Source organism: Balaenoptera ricei, chromosome 7, assembly GCF_028023285.1.
Source record: "Balaenoptera ricei isolate mBalRic1 chromosome 7, mBalRic1.hap2, whole genome shotgun sequence".
Taxonomy (NCBI): Eukaryota; Metazoa; Chordata; class Mammalia; order Artiodactyla; family Balaenopteridae; genus Balaenoptera; species Balaenoptera ricei.
Window position 1 is genome coordinate 87048386 of NC_082645.1, and position 23931 is coordinate 87072316.

The 23931-nt window shown below is 45.9% G+C and overlaps 1 protein-coding gene across 1 annotated transcript in view; it reads left to right on the top strand.

Moving 5' to 3' along the window:
- Window positions 1-3524: 3524 nt before the first annotated feature.
- The window catches only part of FLACC1 (flagellum associated containing coiled-coil domains 1), a 91875-nt gene continuing 71468 nt past the window's right edge, over window positions 3525-23931 (top strand). The window contains exons 1-9 of the mRNA XM_059928475.1: window positions 3525-3637; window positions 4140-4214; window positions 6816-6864; window positions 8397-8530; window positions 9709-9802; window positions 11435-11496; window positions 13313-13410; window positions 14446-14498; window positions 23519-23618. Of these exons, the coding sequence (XP_059784458.1) occupies window positions 3525-3637; window positions 4140-4214; window positions 6816-6864; window positions 8397-8530; window positions 9709-9802; window positions 11435-11496; window positions 13313-13410; window positions 14446-14498; window positions 23519-23618 (778 nt within the window). The remainder of the gene's footprint in view (window positions 3638-4139; window positions 4215-6815; window positions 6865-8396; window positions 8531-9708; window positions 9803-11434; window positions 11497-13312; window positions 13411-14445; window positions 14499-23518; window positions 23619-23931) is intronic.

Here is a 23931-nt window from a genome sequence, read left to right on the forward strand (position 1 = left end):
CCTGAATTCTAGCCCCCTGTGGCACCATCTTCTCACCTGGGGTGCTCCACCCCACCTCCTTCCCTTGTCTCCCTGAGACCTCCTGACCAGGGCCCCAGCAAAGGGGAACACGGACAGCTAGATAAAGTGGCCCTGTCACCTGGTCGTTGGGCCAACATTCTCCATCCCACACCCACCCCCAATCTTCCAGTGCAGTCACAAATCACTTTTTGGTTAAATCAATATTAAGCGTTTACATTAATATATATGAGTGTGTTCCTTACTATGATTTTATTTACTTTCTTATGCAATATTTGTTAGCCTGCAGTAATTATGCAATTTTAATTTTCTTAGGAGTCTATGTTTCTATTTTTAACTTTTCCCCAAATTTTCTGTTTCCTGTTACAAGTGCTCTGTAACAAACTACCACAAATTTAGTGGCTTAAAACACCAGTTTATCTTTTAGTTCTGAAGTCAGAAATCTGAAATGGGTCTCACAGAGCTAAAATCAAGATGTTGGCAAGACTTCGTTCCTTCTGTAGGTTCAGGGGAGAATCATTCCCTTGCCTTTTCCAGCTTCTAGAGGCTGCCCACATTCCTTGGCTCATGGCCCCTTCCTCAATCATGCCTACTTGGCCATTTTCTTCTCTGACTCTGACCCTCCCACCTTCCTGTTAAAAGAACACTAATGATTACCTTGGGTCCACACGGATAATCCAGATAATCTCCCCATCTCAAGATCCTTAACTTCAGTATCTTGGCTGTTATGAATAATGCTACAATGAACATAGGGAGGGTGCATATATCTTTTCAAATTAGTGTTTTTGTTTTCTCCGTATAAATACCCAGAAGTGGAATTGCTAGATTGTATGGTAGTTCTATTTTTAACTTTTTGAGGACCCTCCATACTGTTTTCCACAGGGGCTGCACCAATTTACATTCCCATGAACAGTGCACAAGGATTCCCTTTTCTCCACATCCTCGTGAACACTTGCTACTTGTTGTCTTTTTGATGATGGCCATTCTGACAGTTGTGAGGCAATATCTCATTGTGGTTTTGATTAGCATTTCCCTGATGATTAGTGATGTAAGCATTTTTTCATGTGTCTGTTGCCCACCTGTATATCTTCCTTGGAAAATTGTCTATTCAGGCCCTTTACCCTTTTTTAAAAAAAAATTATTTTATTTATTTATTTATGGCTGTGTTGGGTCTTCGTTTCTGTGCGAGGGCTTTCTCTAGTTGTGGCAAGCGGGGGCCACTCTTCATCGCAGTGTGCGGGCCTCTCACCATCGCGGCCTCTCTTGTTGCGGAGCAGAGGCTCCAGACACGCAGGCTCAGTAGTTGTGGCTCACGGGTCTAGTTGCTCCGTGGCATGTGGAATCTTCCCAGACCAGGGCTCGAACCCGTGTCCCCTGCATTGGCAGGCAGATTCTCAACCACGGCGCCACCAGGGAAGCCCCCTTTACCCATTTTTTAATTGAATTGTTTGGTTTTTTTGCTACTGAGTTGTGTGTTCTTTTATATTTTGGATATTAACTCCTTATCAGATATATCGTTTGCAAATATCTTCTCCCATTCAGTAGGTCGCCTTGTCGTCTTGTTGGTTTCCTTTGCTGTGCAGCCTAACGACCCATCAACAGATGAATGAATGAAGAAGATGTGCCATATATGTACAATGGAATATTACTCAGTCATAAAAAAGAATGAAATCTTGTCATTTGCAACAGCATGAATGGACCTAGAGGCTATTATGCCAAGTGAAATAAGTCAGAGAAAGACAAACACTGCATGATTTCACTTCTATGTGGAATCTAAAAAACAAAACACCCTTTTTCACTTTTGCAAAAATTCTAGTATATTTTTAGTATAACATTTCTAATTCTAATATAACATTTTAAAATATTTTAGTTATCTACATTGTTTTTAAACTCAGTTTCCTGCCAATCTTGCCATATGACTCCTTAACCAGCCAAGCAACTCTGATTTATTCTATTCTGATAACACACTCTATTGGCCTTACCTGTATGAACGTGAGTTATTTTCAATAAAAACTTTAATAATTACTTTAAAACATAAAAATAAAAAATAAACAACAAAACAAATGAACAAACAAAACAAAACAGAAACAGACTCATAGATATAGAGAACAAACTGGTTGCCAGAGGGGAGAGGCGTAAAGAGTTGAGCAAAATAGATGAAGAGGATCATGAGGTACAAATTTCCAGTTATAAAATAAATGTCATAGAATGTAATGTACAGCCTATGGAATATAGTCAATAATACTGTAAAAACTTTACAAGGTGACGTGGTTACTAGACTTATGATCAGTTTGTAATGTATGTAAATGTCAAATCACTATATTGTATACTGGAAACTAATATAATATTGTATGTCAACTATACTTCAATAAAAAATAAACTAGAGGGGAAAAAAAGCATGGTTGGGGGGGAAAATCCTTAATCACAGCAGCAAAACCCCCCTTGGCATGTAAGGTAACATATTTACAGGTTCCAGGGATTAGAACATAAACTTTTTTGCTGGGGAGACATTATTTGACCTACCATGTGCTCCAACAGATCTGTCAAATACCCATCAGGATCATCAGATAATCTACCAGTTCCAATCCTGAGTCTTAGGGAGCTTTCACCTGGAAATTGGTTCCTGCTGGTCTGTACACCCTTTGCAGGCACGTAGGCTGCAGGTTCCTATGGAAGCTACGTGAGGGAGTTACGGTGCCAAGCATGTACTGACATCGCTTGTGCCATATCGTCTCCTCTCTCATTCTCTTTGTTTCTGTGGAATTAAATCTCTTTTAATCTCTACTCTCATTTTCGTGGGGTTCTGGAAAAGAAAGAAGATAAACAAGTGTGATCAAGGCTCCATGTTTATCTGACAGTTGTCTTTCACGCAAACCTTCCTAACAGGGCTTTTTGTTTTTGTTTTTGTTTTTATGGAGTCAAGAAAGAAGAGTTTTGACTGTGTAATTCAGGCAGGTGACCAGGAAAGAGAAATCGAAAGATCTGCTTGCACTATAATTTGACTAACAGACCTGATTTTCCAGAAAGGTCTATGAAGGACCTGCTGCAGGGATTTCTCTTCGCTTTAGAGACAGCTAGTGTGACCTGATGGAAGAGCAAGGGCTTAGGAGTCAGATAGACTTGTGTTTGTTCCCAGCTTTTCAGCTTGCTACCTCCGTGACCTCTCTGAGCCTCACTATAGTCGTCTGTAAAGTTGGCATAACAGTAACCGATCACTTATTGTGGATCTGGCTCATAGTAAGCACTCAACTACATCAAACGTGACACTGCCTTCAAGTCAAGTCTCCTAGGTGGCAAGGGGTGAGGTGTTATTCTATAGTCAAGACCCTGTACCACATCGACAACTTCCAGAATCTGTCATCTGTGCTTTTTGGGCCTTCCCTGGGTTCTTCCCAATTTGTCTCTAAGTACTGTTGCTCTGACTCTGAACACTGTGACTCTGCTGCTGTTTTCCCATTTCAGCAAGGGCCTCCTGACCTAGCAGCCGAGGCGGCCCCTGACCTGCCATGTACCCCAACCCTCTCGTCTACTGCACCTGCTGGGATCCCTGGAACTTGGGACCACGGAAACTAACCGAGACCCCTCAGCCACCAAGAAAGACCTCCCCAGTGAAGTCCAAGTAAGGATTACCTGGGATGGAGTGGAGCCTGGGGGCTTGGGCTGCATTACAGCCATTTTTCTTTTCTCTCCCAAGATTTCCGAAACAGTCAACCTGGCAGCAGAATCCCAAGAGGGCCAGAAAGCCCAGCTTTCCACAGCCTGTAGGCTGCACAACGCTCTTGGCAGTGCTGCCGGCGCTGAGTGTCATTTTCAGTGAGGAAGTCTCAGAATTAGCGCAGCAGGGAAGGGGCCCATGGCAGCTGGCTCTCCATGGGGGACGAAGAGCTTCTAGAACTAGGGGATGAGTTGTGCTGCTGGCCCGGGAGCCCCTGGTCCATGAACAAGTGCCAAGGCCTTCAGCCTGAGGTTCCCCAAGATCGTCCTGATTTTAAAGATTCCCGTTATCAGACCATATATTCCACTTTGGGTTCACGGTGGGGATCTCCCTTACCGGGGAGTGCTAAACCTGGTTTCTGAATTTCCAATCTTCTCTTTCTCGTTATTTCCTTTTTCACTTCCAGGCTAACTCCTCTTCCTCCAGCTTCAAAAAACCAAAATTATGCCCAACCGATAACAAAATCTGTTGTCGCCCCAAAGTAAGTATTTTTATGTCCATGGGACAGGGACGGTTCAAGGTATGGGAATAAAATAATCTCCCTTCTTGGCCTTCACAGACCTTCCTGACTTGAGCTAACTGCTGCCAGGTATGTCAGAGAAATGCCAGAACCTGCTGGGATTCCCCCCAGACCTCAGCTCCTACAAGTGGGTTCTGTGGTCCTCTGACCCCACAGCTTTCAAGGTCGCTTCAAAGGAGCTCTCAGTGGAAGTGCCCCAAAAAGCCATTCCCTGCCCTAAAAGGGCACGATGCCCGATACACTTCCTTGGCAAAGAGCCTCCCTTGGATTTATGGTGCTGACTCACCCTTCTCCCGATTACCATGTCTAAGGTTTTCTGTAGCTTGCAGCTCTGTTTTTACTCATCAATTAAAGTTTTTAATCCATATTTATAAGCTTAGATGTGTAACTTAGCTTTAGGCCTTTGCATGAATCTTTGTGTTCTATTTATTTATTTATTTGGAAAATTTTTATTGAGCACCTATTATTTGCTATACATTGAGTCAGGTGCAGGGGGACAGCAGTGAACGCGGCAAAGTCTTCACTCTCAGGGACTCACAATGACCATAAACATGTTAATCCATCCAAGGTCTACAAGTGCTACGAGGAAAAATAACACAGGCATAGAGAGGAGGGGATGGTGAGGGTGGGATTGTTATTTTATACAGAGAAGTCAGGGCAATCCCTGTGTAAAAAGCCAGCAGGAGCCGCTTTGGCACCTCGGGCAAGCACTCTTGGCCAAGGGAACAGTGGGTACAAAGGCCCTGGGTGGGAACTTGCTTGGCACGTCTGATCTTTTCCTGGAAAGCAAAGAGGCCCATGTGGGGGGAGTGCAGGAAGTGAGGAGACAGTGTTGGGAAATGAGCTCAGAGAAGCAGCAGAGATGCTGAATGTAGTCGGCAGAATAATGACACCACCACCCCCCCCCCCGCCCACAAAGAAGTCCATGTCCTAATCCCTGGAAACCACCACTTTGTTCTGTTACTTGCCAAGGGAAAATTAAGATTGCAGATGGAACTATGTTGCTCATCAGCTGACCTTGAGATGGACAGATCAACCTGGATTATCCAGGTGGGCCTAACGTCAATGTAAAGGTCCTTACACATGAAAGAGGAAGTCAGAGTGTCAGAGAAGGAGACGTGATGATAGAAACAGAGGTTGGAGTGATGCCATTGTTGGCTTTGAAGATAGAGGACAAGGCCACTAGGAACGGGGGCAGCTTCTAGGAGCTGGAAAAGGCAAGGAAATAGATTCTCCTCTAGAGCCTCCGGGAGGAATACGACCCTGCCAACACCTTGATTTTAGCCCAGAGAGACCCATTTCACACTCTGCCCTCCAGAACTATAACAAGCTGGTGTTGTTTTCAGGCACTAAACTTATGGTAATTTGTTAGAGTAACAGTAGGAAACTCATACAGTAAACTGTGCTGGCCACTATCAGGACTTTGGCTGTTACTCTGAAAGGGATGGTGTATTCGCTGCTAGGGCTGCCATAACAAAAAACCCCACAAACTGAGTGGCTTAAGCAACAGAAATTTATTGTCTCACAGTGCTGGAAGCTGGAAGTCCAAGGTCAAGGTGCTGGCAGAGTTGGCTTCTGGTGAGGGCTCTCTCCTCGGCTTGCAGATGGCTGCCTGCCTGCCGCCTCCTCACCTGGTCTTTCCTTTGTGCCTGCACACCCAGGGGTCTCTCTGTGTGTCCTAATCTCTCTTGCAAGGACATCAGTAAAATGGGATTGGGGCCCACCCTAGTGGCTTCATTTTAACTTAGTCACCTCTTTAAAGGTCGTACATCCAAATAAAGTCACATTCTGAGACAGCAGGTGTTCGAGCTTCAGCCCGGTGAATTTGGGAGGTTGGCGGGGTGGGGTTGGGGGGTGATCTTTTAGCCGGTAACAGATGGGAAGCCATCAGAGGATTCCGAGAAGGGTGACCCCATCCACCTTACATTTCATGTCACCACATCAGAAGCTAGTTACTCTTATTCAGCTCTTTCAACGTCCCGGGTAAGCTCGCTTGTAAACACTCTTGTGACATTTGAGTACCTGATATCATGCTCATGTTTCTGTAACTGAAAACAAAAATTAATTATAATCAGGGTTAACGCCAGATCTCAGGATAGTAACACTTTGCTTGTCCTGAATTCATTTAAGGGGCACTTTCAGGATCGCAGAGCACCATTTTCTAGTGTAAACACGAAGGCAGGTGTGCAGACAACACAGATGTCACTTAAAAATGTGTGCATCGAAGATTAGACACTGTGCTCATAGGAGAGCGCTTAGGATCTTCATGCGAAGTCTCTTGGCCTTGCTTTAGCAATAGTTCTGCTCTTAGACTAGTGACGGATTGATTTCCCACTTTTTTACTGCCCACCATTTCATCACAATCTGTGTACCAACGATCCCTGGACCCTTAAATATTCCCTATTTCCTGAAGTAGACTATTTTGAGAGATGAAAGGGATCGCAGAGATCCCCCAGGTAATGTCACTTTTTACAGATGAGTGGCAGGATCAGGGTGCAGCTCCTAAGCTTGGAACTTTTCTTTGCTCTCCGGTTGCTTTCTGAGCACACCTTTCTCTTGCAGAATGAAAATCCATTTAGGAAAACATGAGGAGAGCAATAAATTACCTTGTGTGAGTAAAAACGGGAAGCGGGCAGTGGGGCTAACATTTATTGTGTGCAGGCTTGGATCTTTTACACATGTTTACCTCATCGAATCTGTGCAATGATCCTCTGAGGAGGAACTGTAATTACTGCATTTAATGTGTAGCTGGTAAGCGGCAGAACCAAGACTTGAACTCAGCTCAGCCAGACCCCAGAGAGGGCATTTAATTACCTATTTCTGCTGCCTTTTGTAGGGTGAGAAGAGTGTCTCAAGGAAACCAGACGGTGACAATCAGTACAGGCCAGGGTAGAGCTCATGCCCAGATGCAGGAAACCCTCTGCTGCACTTGGGAACCCGCAAAGGGTAGGGGAGGGACCGTCAGGACCCCTGAGAGGAGCAGGGATGGGAGGGTGCTGGAGAAAGAGGTGGGGACCAAACCCAGAAGGACATGACACCAGCCTGGGAGTTTGGGCCTAATCCTTTTTGTGTCTGGGAGGCTTTAGGGGGTCTGACACGGGCACAGGACCAGGTCAGATTTACATTTTAGAAAAAAGACCCTCCGGTGGGATATTATTGGTGCTTTTTACTGCTTTCTGCTTTTGTCTATTTTCCTCGCCCTTCTCCCCCTGCCCCAGCTCTCTTAATGCAAGGATCAGGCAGTCCCCTAATGGTCAGGAAAAAAAAATAAACAAATATGCAATAGCCCTCCAGGTGGAGAGGATGATGAACTTTAGGGGAGCCAGACTGAAGGCGGAGAGGCCAATTGGGAAGGGATCCCCAGAGCCAAGGAGAAAGATGACAGTGGCCTTGAGCCATGTCAGGGGCAGGGGTGCGGCAAAGAGAGGATGAGGTCGAGATACAGTTAGGAGACAGCAGTGACAGGACTCGTGGGGCTGCAGGGGTGTCCTGCACAACTCAAGATGGTACATCTTATCCTGGACTATGCTGGCCGGTAGCCCTGCCCAGATGAATGACTTGGTGTCTAGTGGGGTGTGGAGGAACTGACTTGAATGTTTTCTGGGTTTTTTTGTTTTGTTTTGTTTGTAACTGAACTAGGCATTTTCTCCTATGTTATTTTGTTTATTCCTCAAAAAAAGCCATTTGAAGAAGAGGTATTATCCTCATTTTCTGATAAGGAAACTGAAGCACGGAGATGTTGAATAACTATGGTTGGTGGCAGAGCCAGGATTTAAACTCAGGCCCATCTAATTCCAAAACCTGAGGGGTTTCCACAATGGCTGGCCGCCTCCTGGCCTCTGGCCATGAAGGAGAACGCAGAGGAGGATGTGGGCTGGGAAGCAGAGTGGTGGCAGGGGTCAGCGGTTGGGTTGTGCACGTGCTGAATTTGAGAGGCCTATGGGGGCGCTCAGGAGCCAGCCGCGTCTTGCAGTTGGGTGCGAGGAGAGAGGTAAGCTGCGGGAGGGCACGGGGGGAACTTGGGACGGGGAATCCCACCTCACGTGTCTGTTTGTAAGATGTGAGTAGGGCGCTAGCAGAAGATTGGAGCAATCTCAGCACTCCAGGTCTGCAGTATACCTTATCTTCCACCTTGATGCCCAGGAAGTAATAAACAGGTCACCTGGCTACCGCTTCGTTCGGAATAGGGAGCAGATTTCCGTCCCCTTGGGAGATGAGATGTCTGATAGGAAAAAGCATTCAGAATCAGACAGCATGGACAAAGTCAGAATTTCCAGGTAATGTCCCTGGACCCACATCCAGCTCCTCAGCCCCACCCCGGCCTGGCCTCAAGGACGAACCCCTTACTTGGGGCCCAGTTCACGGCGTCCCTTCACTCCTCAGCCTGGCGCCGGCTCCCCTCCGCACCCACCTCTCTGCTCTGAGCCCATTTGAGTCAGGCAGACAGACGAGTCAGGCAGCTGATCTGGAGAATGATTGGGTGGGTGTCCCTCACACTGAAGGGGACTAGCTGTTTCTGGAGGTAATGAGTAGATGAAATGTTCATAAAATAGTCTGAACTTGAAGGGTGAGAGCTGAGAGTAAGGTCAGGGTTTCTGGGAGGCCAGAGCCTGCATCTCTTTTCCATTAAGTCGAAAGATACCACTTAGTTTACGCCTCTGAGAGGTGCAGCGTGGAAGGTTCTGGTCTGACTCCATCCCGGCTGAGCACGCTGCCACCCCCTCTGTCATTCAAGACCCACCCACTCTCTGTCCTCCGGGACCATGTAAAGTCAGTCCCCACATCCTCTTCGTGCTACCTGCTAAACCTCTGATTCATATCTCCTCCTTCCCCATCTCCTCCTGCATCCTCTCTCTTCTTTCCTCACCCTCAGGAATCAAGGACCTCATCTCTGCTGCTCTGCCTGCCACTCTGTTCACTCCAGCTCAGCCAAACAGAGCTGAGTAAACTTACAGATTTCATGGAGTCCCCAGACTCAGAAACACAAAAATCCGTATATCTACTCTGAAATCCACACTCTTAAATCCCCTCTTTGTCCTGTTTCCGGCCCATTCCTTGTCTATGAGTCACTGTCAGCATCAATCCTATTCCTCCACCTAATTTCCTAATCCTCTGAATTTCTCCCTCCTCCATTTCAAGTATCTTTACCGAGTCAAGGTCAAATCCTCATAGATTTCTGGCATCCTCCTCTTTCCCTTCTAGTCAGTGGGTCACCAGACCACCCCTGCTCACTTCTGGCCAGATTCCCCAAAAGGACTGCGTGTGAGGCTCAGCCACCCTACTGCCAAACTCCTTCTTCCAAACCACCCTCTGCCCCTACCCCCACCCCCCATGGTGATGGAGCAGGTGCAGGACATGGCCTGGCTCTCACCAGCCCAGAGCCAGCCATGCCCAGGGAGGGCCCTGACTGGCACGGCCTGGAAGCTGCGTGGATGACGGATTACTTGTCCCGCAGGACTGCTATCGTTACTGACCTAGAAGAACAGATCTCAGAGCTGACAGCGGTAATAGAGCAAATGAACAGAGACCATCGTTCTGCCCAAAAACTGGTGAGTGGTCCTTGAGTTAACCGACATCTCTTTGGGAAGGGGAAGGGCCAATAGTTTCAGATCACCTGCTACGTTCCAGGCAAGGCCAAGCACCTTACTCCTGGGAACCAGGCTGTCCAGGCAACAGCCCTGACTCCATCCTCATCCATAATCGCAAGAACTCAAGTCCCTCCTCCAGGCCTAACTCAATTTCCGGGAGTTCTCGGGGAGCCTCTGGCATGTTCAGTGCCACTGTCCTCTCCACACTAGGGGGCGCCAGCCATTTCCAGCAGGGCTGGCTGTGGCCTGTGCGGTGAGTTAAATTTCAGACCTTGCTGAGGCTCTTGGTAACCGCATCAGCGTGACCAGGACTTCAGTTTTGCTCAAAAGCTGCCCAGAAGCCTCCAGTACCACTTCCTGTTGCTGGTGAAACTGCCAAAACCCACTCTCCAGAATCTGCTGATTTCAGTTTGCACTCTTCGTGTTCCCTGGGGCTTCTGGTAACACTTCCTTTAAAATTCACCATTCGTTTTATCACGGGCTTTTCTTCTCCGCCCTAAGCAGAGGTGTCTGGTGGCCTGGACTGGAATGATACATCAGAGCAATCCTTAGATGTCCTCCCCTCTCCTCCCATCTCCTCCTTTCTCCTCCCCATCTCCCCATCCCCTCCTGCCACCAGCCCCTCCCCCCACCCCGCCTCGCTTGCCGTTACCAAACCCACGTGTGAAGGATGGCTTCCCAGCAGGCCAGCCCCTCGCCTTCTGATACACACCAGATGTGTCTGAATCCTATAGTGACCCAGCATAGGACTCAGGCTGAGACCTTCCCTTCTGAGGATTCATTCCTATACCTTCCTGAAAACCCTGCCAAGTTCATGGTCACCTTCTGCAGAAAGGAAATTGAGGCTCAGGAAGTTAAATAATTTGCATGAGATCACTCACCTCATCTGTGGTGGGTTACTGGGCAAAATGCACACTTTCAGTCACTGAAGCATCGGCCCTGCTGAAGACATATTTAGAGATTATTTCCATGGAGGGACCTCAGATTGTGATTCTTAAAATTCTCCCAGCTGTGAACACCCTACATTGTTGTGTGACTGTGCAGAAGGGGGTGTGTGCTGGCCCCGAGGTCTTGTCTCGGCTGGCGGTGTCTATTCCTCCTGAGGCACTGGCCAGAGGACCCGATGTGTGTGTTAGAAGGGAGGTTCACCTGGAACTGAGCACTTCCTGCCTCCACACTGGTTTTAAGTTCATCAAAGCAGGGTCTGAGTCTCAGGCCTCTTTGGCTCCTCCAGGTCAAGCCCTTTGCACAATAAACGATTGCTCAATTGAATTACGTATCCAAAAATCCAAAGACCATGATCTTGCAAAGAGATTACAGTCCAGCCAAAGAGACCAGACCTGCCCACAAAATAGTGAAAGGGATGGTTTCCATGCACCCTTTGTGAACTGATTACGTACCAGACAACATAGAGCGAGGCAAGAATTGTTCCATTCCCTCAGTAACGATGTGCTCTCTGGCACTGCCGAACACAACGGGAGAGGCTTGGGGAGAGGGGCATACCCCATGAATGGGAAGACTTCTCAGAATTTGCAGGTTGGAGTGGGAGTGGGGTCCTCAATCCTGTCTTGTTAATGCCAGCCTCGTTTCTAGCTCTCCAATGAGATGGATCTCCGCTGTGCCGAGATGCAGAAGAACTTTGAAAGCAAGAGGAGGTACGCTTTCTGGCACAAGTTCTTGTGTACTGAAGGTCCTAAGGCTCCTGCATCCTTGCAGGATTTCAGTTCACTGGGATTTCAGACAACGTCAAATGGAACTGGGTGGCGAGGGGTAGGGGAGATAAGAGACATGTCTTTGGAGAGCAGGATGGTTTGATCTGAGGTCACTAAAATACAGCCCCGAGAAGGTTATTCCTGGCTTTGTAATTTCTCATCCAAATTTCATTTCAATTATAATCTCCCTTTCCGTTGATTGCCGAGAAGAGCCGTTTTTTGGTTCTCTAGGAGGTTTCCATGGTAAACTACTGTTGTTCTCAGCCTGGTCTCTCCCCACGCCCTTCCTCTTCCTCCTCTCACCTCTACTGTCCCTGGCTACTAGGTCAAGGTCTGGGCAAAATGGGAAGAAGTTATGGGAAGGGCAGGAGCCAGAGCTGCAGAGACAAACCAAGGGGAAGAAAAAGGAGGTGTGTTGTCTGTGAGAGTGAGAAAACCCACAAAGTCCCCTTCCACACCTCCTGCTGGGCACCAGAGCAGCCCCAGTAGTCCTGCTAGAGAGAGGTCTTCCTAAGTGTCACAAACTTGCTTTTTAAAAATTTTTTAAATTAATTGACTTATTTACTAATAGACTTTATTTTTTAAAGCAGCTTTAAGTTCACAGGAAAAAAGAGCATAAAGTAGAGAGAATTCCCACATACCCCCAGGCCCCATACCTGCACAGCCTTTTGTCATCACTGACATCCCACACCACCACGCGACGTTTGTTACAATCAATGAAGCCTACGCTGACACACAGCGTTATCCCCCAATGTCCACAGTTTACATTAGGATTCACTCTTGATGCTGTACATGCTATGGGTTTTGACAAATATTTAGTGACACGTATCCGCCATTATAGTATCATACAGAATAATTTCATTGCCCTAAAAATCCTCTGAGCTCTGCCTATTCATCCCTCTCTCCCCACTAACCCCTGGCAACCACTGATCTTTTGACTGCCTCCGTAGCTGTGCATTTTCCAAAATGTCACATAGTTGGAATCATACAGCCTGTAGCCCTTTCACAGTGACTTCTTGAACTTACCAATATGCATTTAAGGTTCCTCCATGTCTTTTCTTGGCTTGACAGCTCATACAGCCTTTTATTTTATTTTTTTAATATTTATTTATTTTATTTACTTATTATTATTATTTTTTATTTTTGGCTGCGTCGGGTCTCAGTTGCGGCACGTGGGATCTTCACTGAGGCATGCGGGCTCTTCCTTGTGGCACGCGGGCTTCTCTCTAGTTGTGGCACGTGGGCTCTGTAGTTTGTGGCACGCGGGCTCTCTAGTTGAGCCACGAGGGCCTAGTTGCTCTGCGGCATGTGGGATCTTAGTTCCCCGACCAGGGATTGAACCTGCGTCCCCTGCATTGGAAGGCGGATTCTTTACCACAGGACCACCAGGGAAGTCCCATATGGCCTTTTATTTTAACACTCCTCTTGAACACTGCCAACATCTGCCTCCTGGAATGGAGGCTGGAGAGACCTTGGGCTCTAAAATTATCCTGGGTGTTAATCAGCCCACAGTTTCCCAAAAGGACTGTAAGCAAAGACTGTGCTGTTGGGGGGCATCCATGGGTCCCTGATGTCTCCATGCAAAATAGTGGATGGTGAAAACAGGGATCTCCTCACCCTTTTCTGGATGGATGTCAGGAGAATGTGTCAGGAAGTGAGGGACCCGCAGCCTGCCCACCAGCTGCCTGCATGAGGGAGGGGAGGTGGGATCAGGTGAACTTTTCACGGATGACTGTGGCCTTCTCCTGGTGTCCCACAGGGAGCTCGAGGAGGCTCACGCAGCACAGCTCAGTGAGCTGGAGAAAAACTACAAAGCAGCCTTGAAGGCAGAGAAGTTGGCTGCCCAGGATAAACTAGGTACGGTTGGGACCTGGGAGAATGACCCTGATGAGGGGGCGGAGGCTGACCCTGCAGATTTAGGGCGGAGGAACTCCCACGGCCATGGGTGAACTCTGGCTAGGTTTTCGAGGTTTCCTTCTCAAGCCCAGGAAGAGCAAGTGGTTGAGAATGAAACTGAAAAAAGGGAAACCATGTCAAGCAATGTCCTCCCTACCCCCCAGAAGTTAGAAGGGTCTGTGGCCAAGTTTTGGGGTCTGAGCAAGTCCCTTCATCTCCTTAAGTCTTAGTTTCCCAATCTGGGAATCAAGGACAAGAATACCTGCCTTTATCAGAGTGATAAGAATGTGAAAGCACTATTTAAAGTATATTTAAAAGGTCTACAAACGTAATACTGTTCCAATTCAACAAGTTTCCTCACCTGTAAAATGATGGTGTTTCATTAAATTCTAACGGGCTCACTATGATTTGTATGGCCTTAAAACCTGTAAGGGTTGTGTGGGCCATTTATCCCATTATTTATGCTGCCTTTGGGAAGGACAAAGTGTGTACCCTTCAGAATTCTGAGTTTATAAACTAATAGCCACAGGGAGAAGAATTTCTATAATCTCCTTCCGTTCTTTTACATTTTTAAAAGACGATATTTGTACCTTGCTGGTTTTCCAGTTCTCTAAAGAGAACATGTATTGTTTTCAAAACCAAGGTACACTAGGAATGTTATTTTAAAAAGACAGAAGGTTTTGCTTCTGTTTTTCCCTCAGTTGTAGGTTTGCCCCCAGGGATTAGTCCTCATACTTGGGGTGCATCAGAATCACATGAGAAGCATATTATTGACAGATACTGAGCCTTGCCTCTGAAACTCAGCAGGTTTAGAGTGGGGTCCGGCCACCTAAATTTCTAATAAGCTTCCAGAGTGATTGCTAAGGCAACACCATGGTTTCACCACCGACAGGATGAGTTTGAGGTACGGAGAGCGTGCAGGAGAGCTCTCATTTGAATTTGAAAACATGTATTTCAGAGGAATAATGATGACCCTGTTGTTTTCCTTTTGTCCAGAGGAGATGGGAAAGGAATATAAGTATTTGAAGAATATGTTTCATATATATCAGGTGAGATTCAGAGCTCCTTGGTGGATTATGAGAGAAAGAGAAGCAAGGCTCATTCCTGGTTGATGACGTTGAAATGAATCTAGAGCTCTTGCCCAGAAAATCATTTCCTGAAATTCCCAGCCTCCTTGAACCTAAGTGGCCCTCAAGGAGAAGAGGGAACCTGCGGACTGTGATGGCACCCATGCAGGACATGTCAGTCACCCAGACCCTAAAGGAGCCCGTTGAAAAATATGTTTGTCATTACAAAAGTAATACCTGCTCATTGTTTTTTAAAAAATGGAAATTCAAAAACCAACAACAGGGACTTCCCTGGTGGCACAGTGGTTAAGAATCTGCCTGTCAGTGCAGGGGACACGGGTTCGATCCCTGGTCCGGGAAGATCCCACATGTCGCGGAGCAACTAAGCCCATGCGCCACAACTACTGAGCCTGCGCTCTAGAGCCCGTGAGCCACAACCACTGAGCCCGTGTGCCACAGTTACTGAAGCCCGCGCGCCTAGAGCCCGTGCTCCGCAACAAGAGAAGCCACCGCAATGAGAAGCCCGCGCACCACAACGAAGAGTAGACCCCGCTCGCCGCAACTAGAGAAAGCCTGCGCGCAGCAACGAAGACCCAACACAGCCAAAAATAAAACTAATTAATGAAAACAACAACAACAACAACAGCAACAACAAAAAGAATGAACTATCACCACCCCAAGACAACCACTGTTGATATTTGTACTTTGTAACATCTTTGATCTTAGTAAAGTACTGGGTCAAAAAGAACAAACACTTGTAAGGCCTTTGATGCATTTGGCCAAATTGCCATCCAAAAGGACTGTGTCAGGGGAGGAGAGAAGATGGCGGAAGAGTAAGACGCGGAGATCACCTTCCTTCCCACAGATACAGTAGAAATACATCTACACGTGGAACTGCTCCTACAGAACACCCACTGAACGCTGGCAGAAAACGTCAGACCTCCCAAAAGGCAAGAAACTCCCCCCGTACTTGGGTAGGGCAAAAGAAAAAAGAAATAACAGAGACAAAAGAATAGGGACGGCACCTGCACCAGTGGGAGGGAGCTGTGAAGGAGGAAAGATTTCCACGCACTAGGAGCCCCTTCGCGGGCAGAGACTGCGGGTGGCAGAGGGGGGAAGCTTCGGAGCCACGGAGGAGAGCACAGCCACAGGGGTGCGGAGGGCAAAGCGGAGAGATTCCCGCACTTCCCGCACGGAGGCTCGGCGCTGACCAGCACTCACCAGCCCGAGAGGCTTGTCTGCTCACCCGCCGGGGCGGGCGGGGCTGGGAGCTGAGGCTCGGGCTTCGGTCGCAGGGAGAGGACTGGGGTTAGCGGCGTGAACACAGCCTGAAGGGGTTAGTGCACCACAGCTAGCCGGGAGAGAGTCCGGGAAAAAGTCTGCAGCTGCCGAAGAGGCAAGAGACTTTTTCTTCCCTGTTTCCTGGTGCGCGAGGAGAGGGGATTCAGAGCGCCGCCTAAACGAACTTAAGAGACGGGCGCGAGCCGCAGCTAACAGCGCGGATCCCATAGCAACAGGGGCGCAGAGGGAAAAACGGAGAGATTCCCGCACAGAGGCTCGGCGCCGAGCAGCGCTCACCAGCCCGAGAGGCTTGTCTGCTCCCCCGCCGGGGCGGGCGGGGCTGGGAGCGAAGGCTCGGGCTTCGGTCGGATCGCAGGGAGAGGATTGGGGTTGGCGGCGTGAACACAGCCTGAAGGGGTTAGCGCACCACAGCTGGCTGGGAGGGAGACCGGGAAAAAGTCTGCAGCTGCCGAAGAGGCAAGAGACTTTTTCTTGCCTCTTTGTTTCGCGGCGCGCAAGGAGAGGGGATTCAGAGCGGCGCCTAAACGAACTCCAGAAACTGGCGCGAGCCGCGGCGATCAGCGCGGACCCCAGAGACGGGCGTGAGACGCTGGGGCTGCTGCTGCCGCCTCCAAGAAGCCTGTGTGCGAGCACAGGTCACTCTCCACACCGCCCCTCCCGGGAGCCCGTGAAGCCCGCCACTGCCAGGGTCCCGTGATCCAGGGACAACATCCCCCGGGAGAACGCACTGCGCGCCTCAGGCTGCTGCAACGTCACGCCGGCCTCTGACGCCGCAGGCTCGCCCCGCCTCCTCTGTACCCCTCCCTCCCCGCGGCTTGGGTGAGCCAGAGTCCCCGAAGCAGCTGCTCCTTTAACCCCGTCCTGTCTGGGCGGGGAACAGACGCCCTCAGGCGACCTACACGCAGAGGCGGGTCCAAATCCAAAGCTGATCCCCAGGAGCTGTGCGAACAGAGAAGAGGAGGGGAAATCTGTCCCAGCAGCCTCAGAAGAAGCGGATTAAAACTCCACAAACAACTTGATGTGCCTGCATCTGTTGAATACCTGAATAGACAACGAATCATCCCAAATTCAGGAGGTGGACTTTGGGAGCAGGATATATTAATTTTTCCCCTTTTCCTTTTTTTTTTGTGAGTGTATATGTATATGATTCTGGGGGAGATTTTGTCTGTATAGCTTTGCTTTACAATAGCTTTATTTTACTTCACTATATTATAGCTTCTTTCTTTCTTTCCTTTCTTTCTTTCTTTCTTTCTTTCTTTCCTTCCTTCCTTCCTTCCTTCCTTCCTTCCTTCCTCCTTCCTTCCTTTCTTTCTTTCTTTCTTTCTTTCTTTCTTTCTTTCTTTCTTTCTTTCTTTCTATTTTTTCTCCCTCTTACTCTGAGCCGTGTGGACGAAAGGCTCTTGGTGCTTCAGCCAGGCATCAGGGCCGTACCTCGGAGGTGGGAGAGCCAACTTCAGGACACTGGTCCACAAGAGACCTCCCAGCTCCACGTAATACCAAACGGCAAAAATCTCTCAGAGATCTCCATCTCAACATCAAGACCCAGCATCACTCAATGACCAGCAAGCTACAGTGCTGAACACCCTATGCCAAACAACTAGCAAGACAGGAACACAGCCTCATCCATTAGCAGAGAGGCTGCCTAAAATCATAATAAGGCCACAGACATCCCAAAATACACCACCAGACGTGGACGTGCCCACCAGAAAGACAAGATCCAGCCTCATCCACCAGAGCTCAGGCACTAGTTCCCTCCACCAGGAAGCCTACACAACCCACTGAACCAACCTTAGCCACTGGGGACAGATACCAAAAACAACGGGAACTACAAACCTGCAACCTGTGATAAGGAGACCCCAAACACAGTAAGATAAGCAAAATGAGACGACAGAAAAACACACAGCAGATGAAGGAGCAGGGTCAAAACACACTAGACTTAACAAATGAAGAGGAAATAGGTAGTCTACCTGAAAAAGAATTCAGAATAATGATAGTAAGGATGATCCAAAATCTTGGAAATAGAATAGACAAAATGCAAGAAGCATTTAACAAGGACGTAGAAGAACTAAAGAGGAACCAAGCAATGATGAAAAACACAATAAATGAAGTTAAAAATACTCTAGATGGGATCAATAGCAGAATAACTGAGGCAGAAGAAAGGATAAGTGACCTGGAAGATAAAATGGTGGAAATAACTACTGCAGAGCAGGATAAAGAAAAAAGAATGAAAAGAACTGAGGACAGTCTCAGAGACCTCTGGGACAGCATTAAACGCACCAACATTCGAATTATAGGGGTCCCAGAAGAAGAAGAGAAAAAGAAAGGAACTGAGAAAATATTTGAAGAGATTATAGTTGAAAACTTCCCTAATATGGGAAAGGAAATAGTTAATCAAGTCCTGGAAGCACAGAGAGTCCCATACAGGATAAACCCAAGGAGAAACACGCCAAGACACATATTAATCAAACTGTCAAAAATTAAATATAAGGAAAACATATTAAAGGCAGCAAGGGAAAAAAAACAAATAACACACAAGGGAATCCCCATAAGGTTAACATCTGATCTTTCAGCAGAAACTCTGCAAGCCAGAAGGGAGTGGCAGGATATACTTAAAGTCATGAAGGAGAAGAACCTACAACCAAGATTACTCTACCCAGCAAGGATCTCATTCAAATGTGATGGAGAAATTAAAACCTTTACAGACAAGCAAAAGCTGAGAGAGTTCAGCACTACCAAACCAGCTTTACAACAAATGCTAAAGGAACTTCTCTAGGCAAGAAACACAAGAGAAGGAAAACACCTACAATAACAAACCCAAAACATTTAAGAAAATGGGAATAGGAACATACATATCGATAATTACCTTGAATGTAAATGGATTAAATGCTCCCACCAAAAGACACAGGCTGGCTGAATGGATACAAAAACAAGACCCATATATATGCTGTCTACAAGAGACCCACTTCAGACCTAGAGACACATACAGACTGAAAGTGAAGGGATGGAAAAAGATATTCCATGCAAATGGAAATCAAAAGAAAGCTGGAGTAGCAATTCTCATATCAGACAAAATAGACTTTAAAATAAAGACTATTACAAGAGACAAAGAAGGACACTATATAATGATCAAGGGATCGATCCAAGAGGAAGGTATAACAATTGTAAATATTTATGCACCCAACATAGGAGCACCTCAATACATAAGGCAAGTACTAACAGCCATAAAAGGGGAAATCGACAGCAACACAATCATAGTAGGGGACTTTAACACCCCACTTTCACCAATGGACAGATCATCCAAAAGGAAAATAAATAAGGAAACACAAGCTTTAAATGATACATTAAACAAGATGGACTTAATTGATATTTATAGGACATTCCACCCAAAAACAACAGAATACACATTTTTCTCAAGTGCTCATGGAACATTCTCCAGGATAGATCATATCTTGGGTCACAAATCAAACCTTGGTAAATTTAAGAAAATTGAAATCGTATCAAGTATCTTTTCCGACCACAACGCTATGAGACTAGATATCAATTACAGGAAAAGATCTGTAAAAAATACAAACACATGGAGGCTACACAATACATTACTTAATAATGAAGTGATTACTGAAGAAATCAAAGGGGAAATCAAAAAATACCTAGAAATAAATGACAATGGAGATACGACGACCCAAAACCTATGGGACGCAGCAAAAGCAGTGCTAAGAGGGAAGTTTATAGCAATACAAGCCTACCTCAAGAAACAGGAAACATCTCGAATAAACAACCTAACCTTGCACCTAAAGCAATTAGAGAAAGAAGAACAAAAAAACCCCAAAGCCAGCAGAAGGAAAGAAATTATAAAGATCAGGTCAGAAATAAATGAAAAAGAAATGAAGGAAACAATAGCAAAAATCAATGAAACTAAAAGCTGGTTCTTTGAGAAGATAAACAAAATTGATAAACCATTAGCCAGACTCATCAAGAGAAAAAGGGAGAAGACTCAGATCAATAGAATTAGAAATGAAAAAGGAGAAATAACCACTGACACTGCAGAAATACAAAAGATCATGAGAGATTACTACAAGCAACCCTATGCCAATAAAATGGACAACCTGGAAGAAATGGACAGATTCTTAGAAATGCACAAACTGCCGAGACTGAACCAGGAAGAACTAGAAAATATGAACAGACCAATCACAAGCACTGAAATTGAAACTGTGATTAAAAACCTTCCAACAAACAAAAGCCCAGGACCAGATGGCTTCACAGGTGAATTCTATCAAACATTTAGAGAAGAGCTAACACCTATCCTTCTCAAACTCTTCCAAAATATTGCAGAGGGAGGAACACTCCCAAACTCATTCTACGAGGCCACCATCACCCTGATACCAAAACCAGACAAAGATGTCACAAAGAAAGAAAACTACAGGCCAATATCACTGATGAACATAGATGCAAAAATCCTCAACAAAATACTCGCAAACAGAATCCAACAGCACATTAAAAGGATCATACACCATGATCAAGTGGGGTTTATCCCAGGAATGCAAGGATTCTTCAATATACGCAAATCAATCAATGTGATACACCATATTAACAAATTGAAGGAGAAAAACCATATGATCATCTCAATAGATGCAGAGAAAGCTTTCGACAAAATTCAACACCCATTTATGATAAAAGCCCTGCAGAAAGTAGGCATAGAGGGAACTTTCCTCAACATAATAAAGGCCATATATGACAAACCCACAGCCAACATTGTCCTCAATGGTGAAAAACTGAAACCATTTCCACTAAGATCAGGAACAAGACAAGGTTGCCCACTCTCACCACTATTATTCAACATAGTTTTGGAAGTGTTAGCCACAGCAATCAGAGAAGAGAAAGAAATAAAAGGAATCCAAATCGGAAAAGAAGAAGTAAAGCTGTCACTATTTGCAGATGACATGATACTATACATAGAGAATCCTAAAGAGGCTACCAGAAAACTCCTAGAGCTAATCAATGAATTTGGTAAAGTAGCAGGATACAAAATTAATGCACAGAAATCGCTTGCATTTCTATACACTAATGACGAAAAATCTGAAAGTGAAATTAAGAAAACACTCCCGTTTACCATTGCAACAAAAAGAATAAGATATCTAGGAATAAACCTACCTAAGGAGACAAAAGACCTGTATGCAGAAAATTATAAGACACTGATGAAAGAAATTAAAGATGATACAAATAGATGGAGAGATATACCATGTTCCTGGATTGGAAGAATCAACATTGTGAAAATGACTCTACTACCCAAAGCAATCTACAGATTCAATGCAATCCCTATCAAACTACCACTGGCATTTTTCACAGAACTAGAACAAAAAATTTCACAATTTGTATGGAAACACAAAAGACCCCGAATAGCCAAAGCAATCTTGAGAACGAAAAATGGAGCTGGGGGAATCAGGCTCCCTGACTTCAGACTATATTACAAAGCTTCAGTAATCAAGACAGTTTGGTACTGGCACAAAAACAGAAATATAGATCAATGGAACAGGATAGAAAGCCCAGAGATAAACCCACACACATATGGTCACCTTATCTTTGATAAAGGAGGCAAGCATATACAGTGGAGAAAAGACAGCCTCTTCAATAAGTGGTGCTGGGAAAATTGGACAGCTACATGTAAAAGTATGAAATTAGAACACTCCCTGACACCATGCACAAAAATAAACTCCAAATGGATTAAAGACCTAAGTGTAAGGCCAGACACTATCAAACTCTTAGAGGAAAACATAGGCAGAACACTCTATGACATACATCACAGCAAGATTCTTTTTGACCCAGCTCCCAGAGAAATGGAAATAAGAACACAAATAAACAAATGGGACCTAATGAAACTTAAAAGCTTTTGCACAGCAAAGGAAACCATAAACAAGACCAAAAGACAACCCTTAGAATGGGAGAAAATATTTGCAAATGAAGCAACTGACAAAGGATTAATCTCCAAGATTTACAAGCAGCTCATGCAGCTCAATAACAAAAAAACGAACAACCCAATCCAAAAATGGGCAGAAGACCTAAATAGACATTTCTCCAAAGAAGATATACAGATGGCCTACAGACACATGAAAGAATGCTCAACATCATTAATCATTAGAGAAATGCAAATCAAAACTACAATGAGATATCATCTCACACCGGTCAGAATGGCCATCATCAAAAAATCTAGAAACAATAAATGCTGGAGAGGGTGTGGAGTAAAGGGAACACTCTTGCACTGTTGGTGGGAATGTAAATTGATACAGCCACTATGGAGAACAGTATGGAGGTTCCTTAAAAAACTACAAATAGAACTACCATACGACCCAGCAATTCCACTACTGGGCATATACCCTGAGAAAACCATAGGTCAAAAAGTGTCATGTACCACAATGTTCATTGCAGCTCTATTTACAATAGCCAGGACCTGGAAGCAACCTAAATGTCCATCGACAGATGAATGGATAAAGAAGATGTGGCACATATATACAATGGAATATTACTCAGCCATAAAAAGAAATGAAATGGAGGTATTTGTAATGAGGTGGATGGAGTTAGAGTCTGTCATACAGAGTGAAGTAAGTCAGAAAGAGAAAAACAAATACAGTATGCTAACACATATATACGGAATCTAAGGAAAAAAAAAAAAAAAAAAGGCCATGAAGAACCTAGTGGCAAGACGGGAATAAAGACACAGACCTACTAGAGAATGGACTTGAGGATATGGGGAGGGGGTGGGGTGAGATGTGACAGGGTAAGAGAGTGTCATGGACATATATACACTACCAAATGTAAAATAGATAGCTAGTGGGAAGTAGCCGCATAGCACAGGGAGATCAGCTCGGTGCTTTGTGACCACCTAGAGGGGTGGGATGGGGAGGGTGGGAGGGAGGGAGATGCAAGAGGGAAGAGAAATGGGAACATATTGTATATGTATAACTGATTCACTTTGTTATAAAGCAGAAGCTAACACACTATTGTAAGGCAATTATACTTCAATAAAGATGTTTAAAAAAAAAAAAAAAAAACAAAAAACAAAAGGACTGTGTCGCTCTGCACTAACTCTAGTAAGCAGAGCAGGGAGTACCTCAGAACATAGCCCATCCACTTAGCCAGCTAATTTGATGGAGCCCCAGGAAACCAGAATTAGGGCATGATTTCATCCTAGGGGGATGAAAGAGAGTGGGAGGGGGGAAGTGGACAGGGGAAGGGCTGGGCCAGCAAGCCCCCATCCTATGGTGACCAACTGGTCCTGGTTTGCCAGGGACTTTCTGGGTTTTAGCACTGACAGTCTGGAGTCCCAGGAAACAACTCAGTCCCAGGCAAACAATGACAGTTGATAAAAAAATTAACAACTTGGCATTTCCCTTGTTTCCCCCTGTGCTACTGATGAGTGATTCATGATTCAGAGAGAGCTGACACGAGCACCTGCAACATGCTCAACTGCCTGTCTTCAAAGGAAGCCCAGTTCCAACAGGGCAAACACTGTGCAGAGTTTTCTTTGATCTTCAGGGTTCTGCAGGCTCTTGGGTGACTGGGCTGGAATTGACTCCCATCAGTCACCATATGGGGCCCCCAGCAAGGGTCCCAGGTGAGGGAAGCCACAAAGGGCTCAGGGCTGAGCCTCAGGCCAGGGTGCAGCCTTTCAGGATGCTTTTCTTCATGGTACCTTTGTGCCTCCACAGAACAGCATTTATGATGAAATGGAGGACAAGTGGTCAAAGAAGAAGGCAGAATGGGAGAAGGATGAGAAGTTGGAGTGGGAAAAGATCCTGTTACGGCAAAGTGAGTACAGGAATTTTAGACTTTTTGATGACAGATGCACCAAAAAACTGGCATTAAGTTTGGTCTCAACTTGAGGAAGGCAGCCTTGAAGTCATGAAGGATGATGGGTGGGCTGCATGGCTGGACTCCTGAATGGAAGGTGCCTGGAGTCTTCAAGAAAGTGCAACAAGGATAGAGTCTTTTATGTAGTTTAGCCACCTGAGGGTCTAAACTGTACCATCCAGAACTCACTAGTTGCAAGTTTGGCAATCATGGGCTGGAACGAGTACGCTGTGTGTAAATGAAGAATTAGAAAATTCTCCTGGCTAGTAGT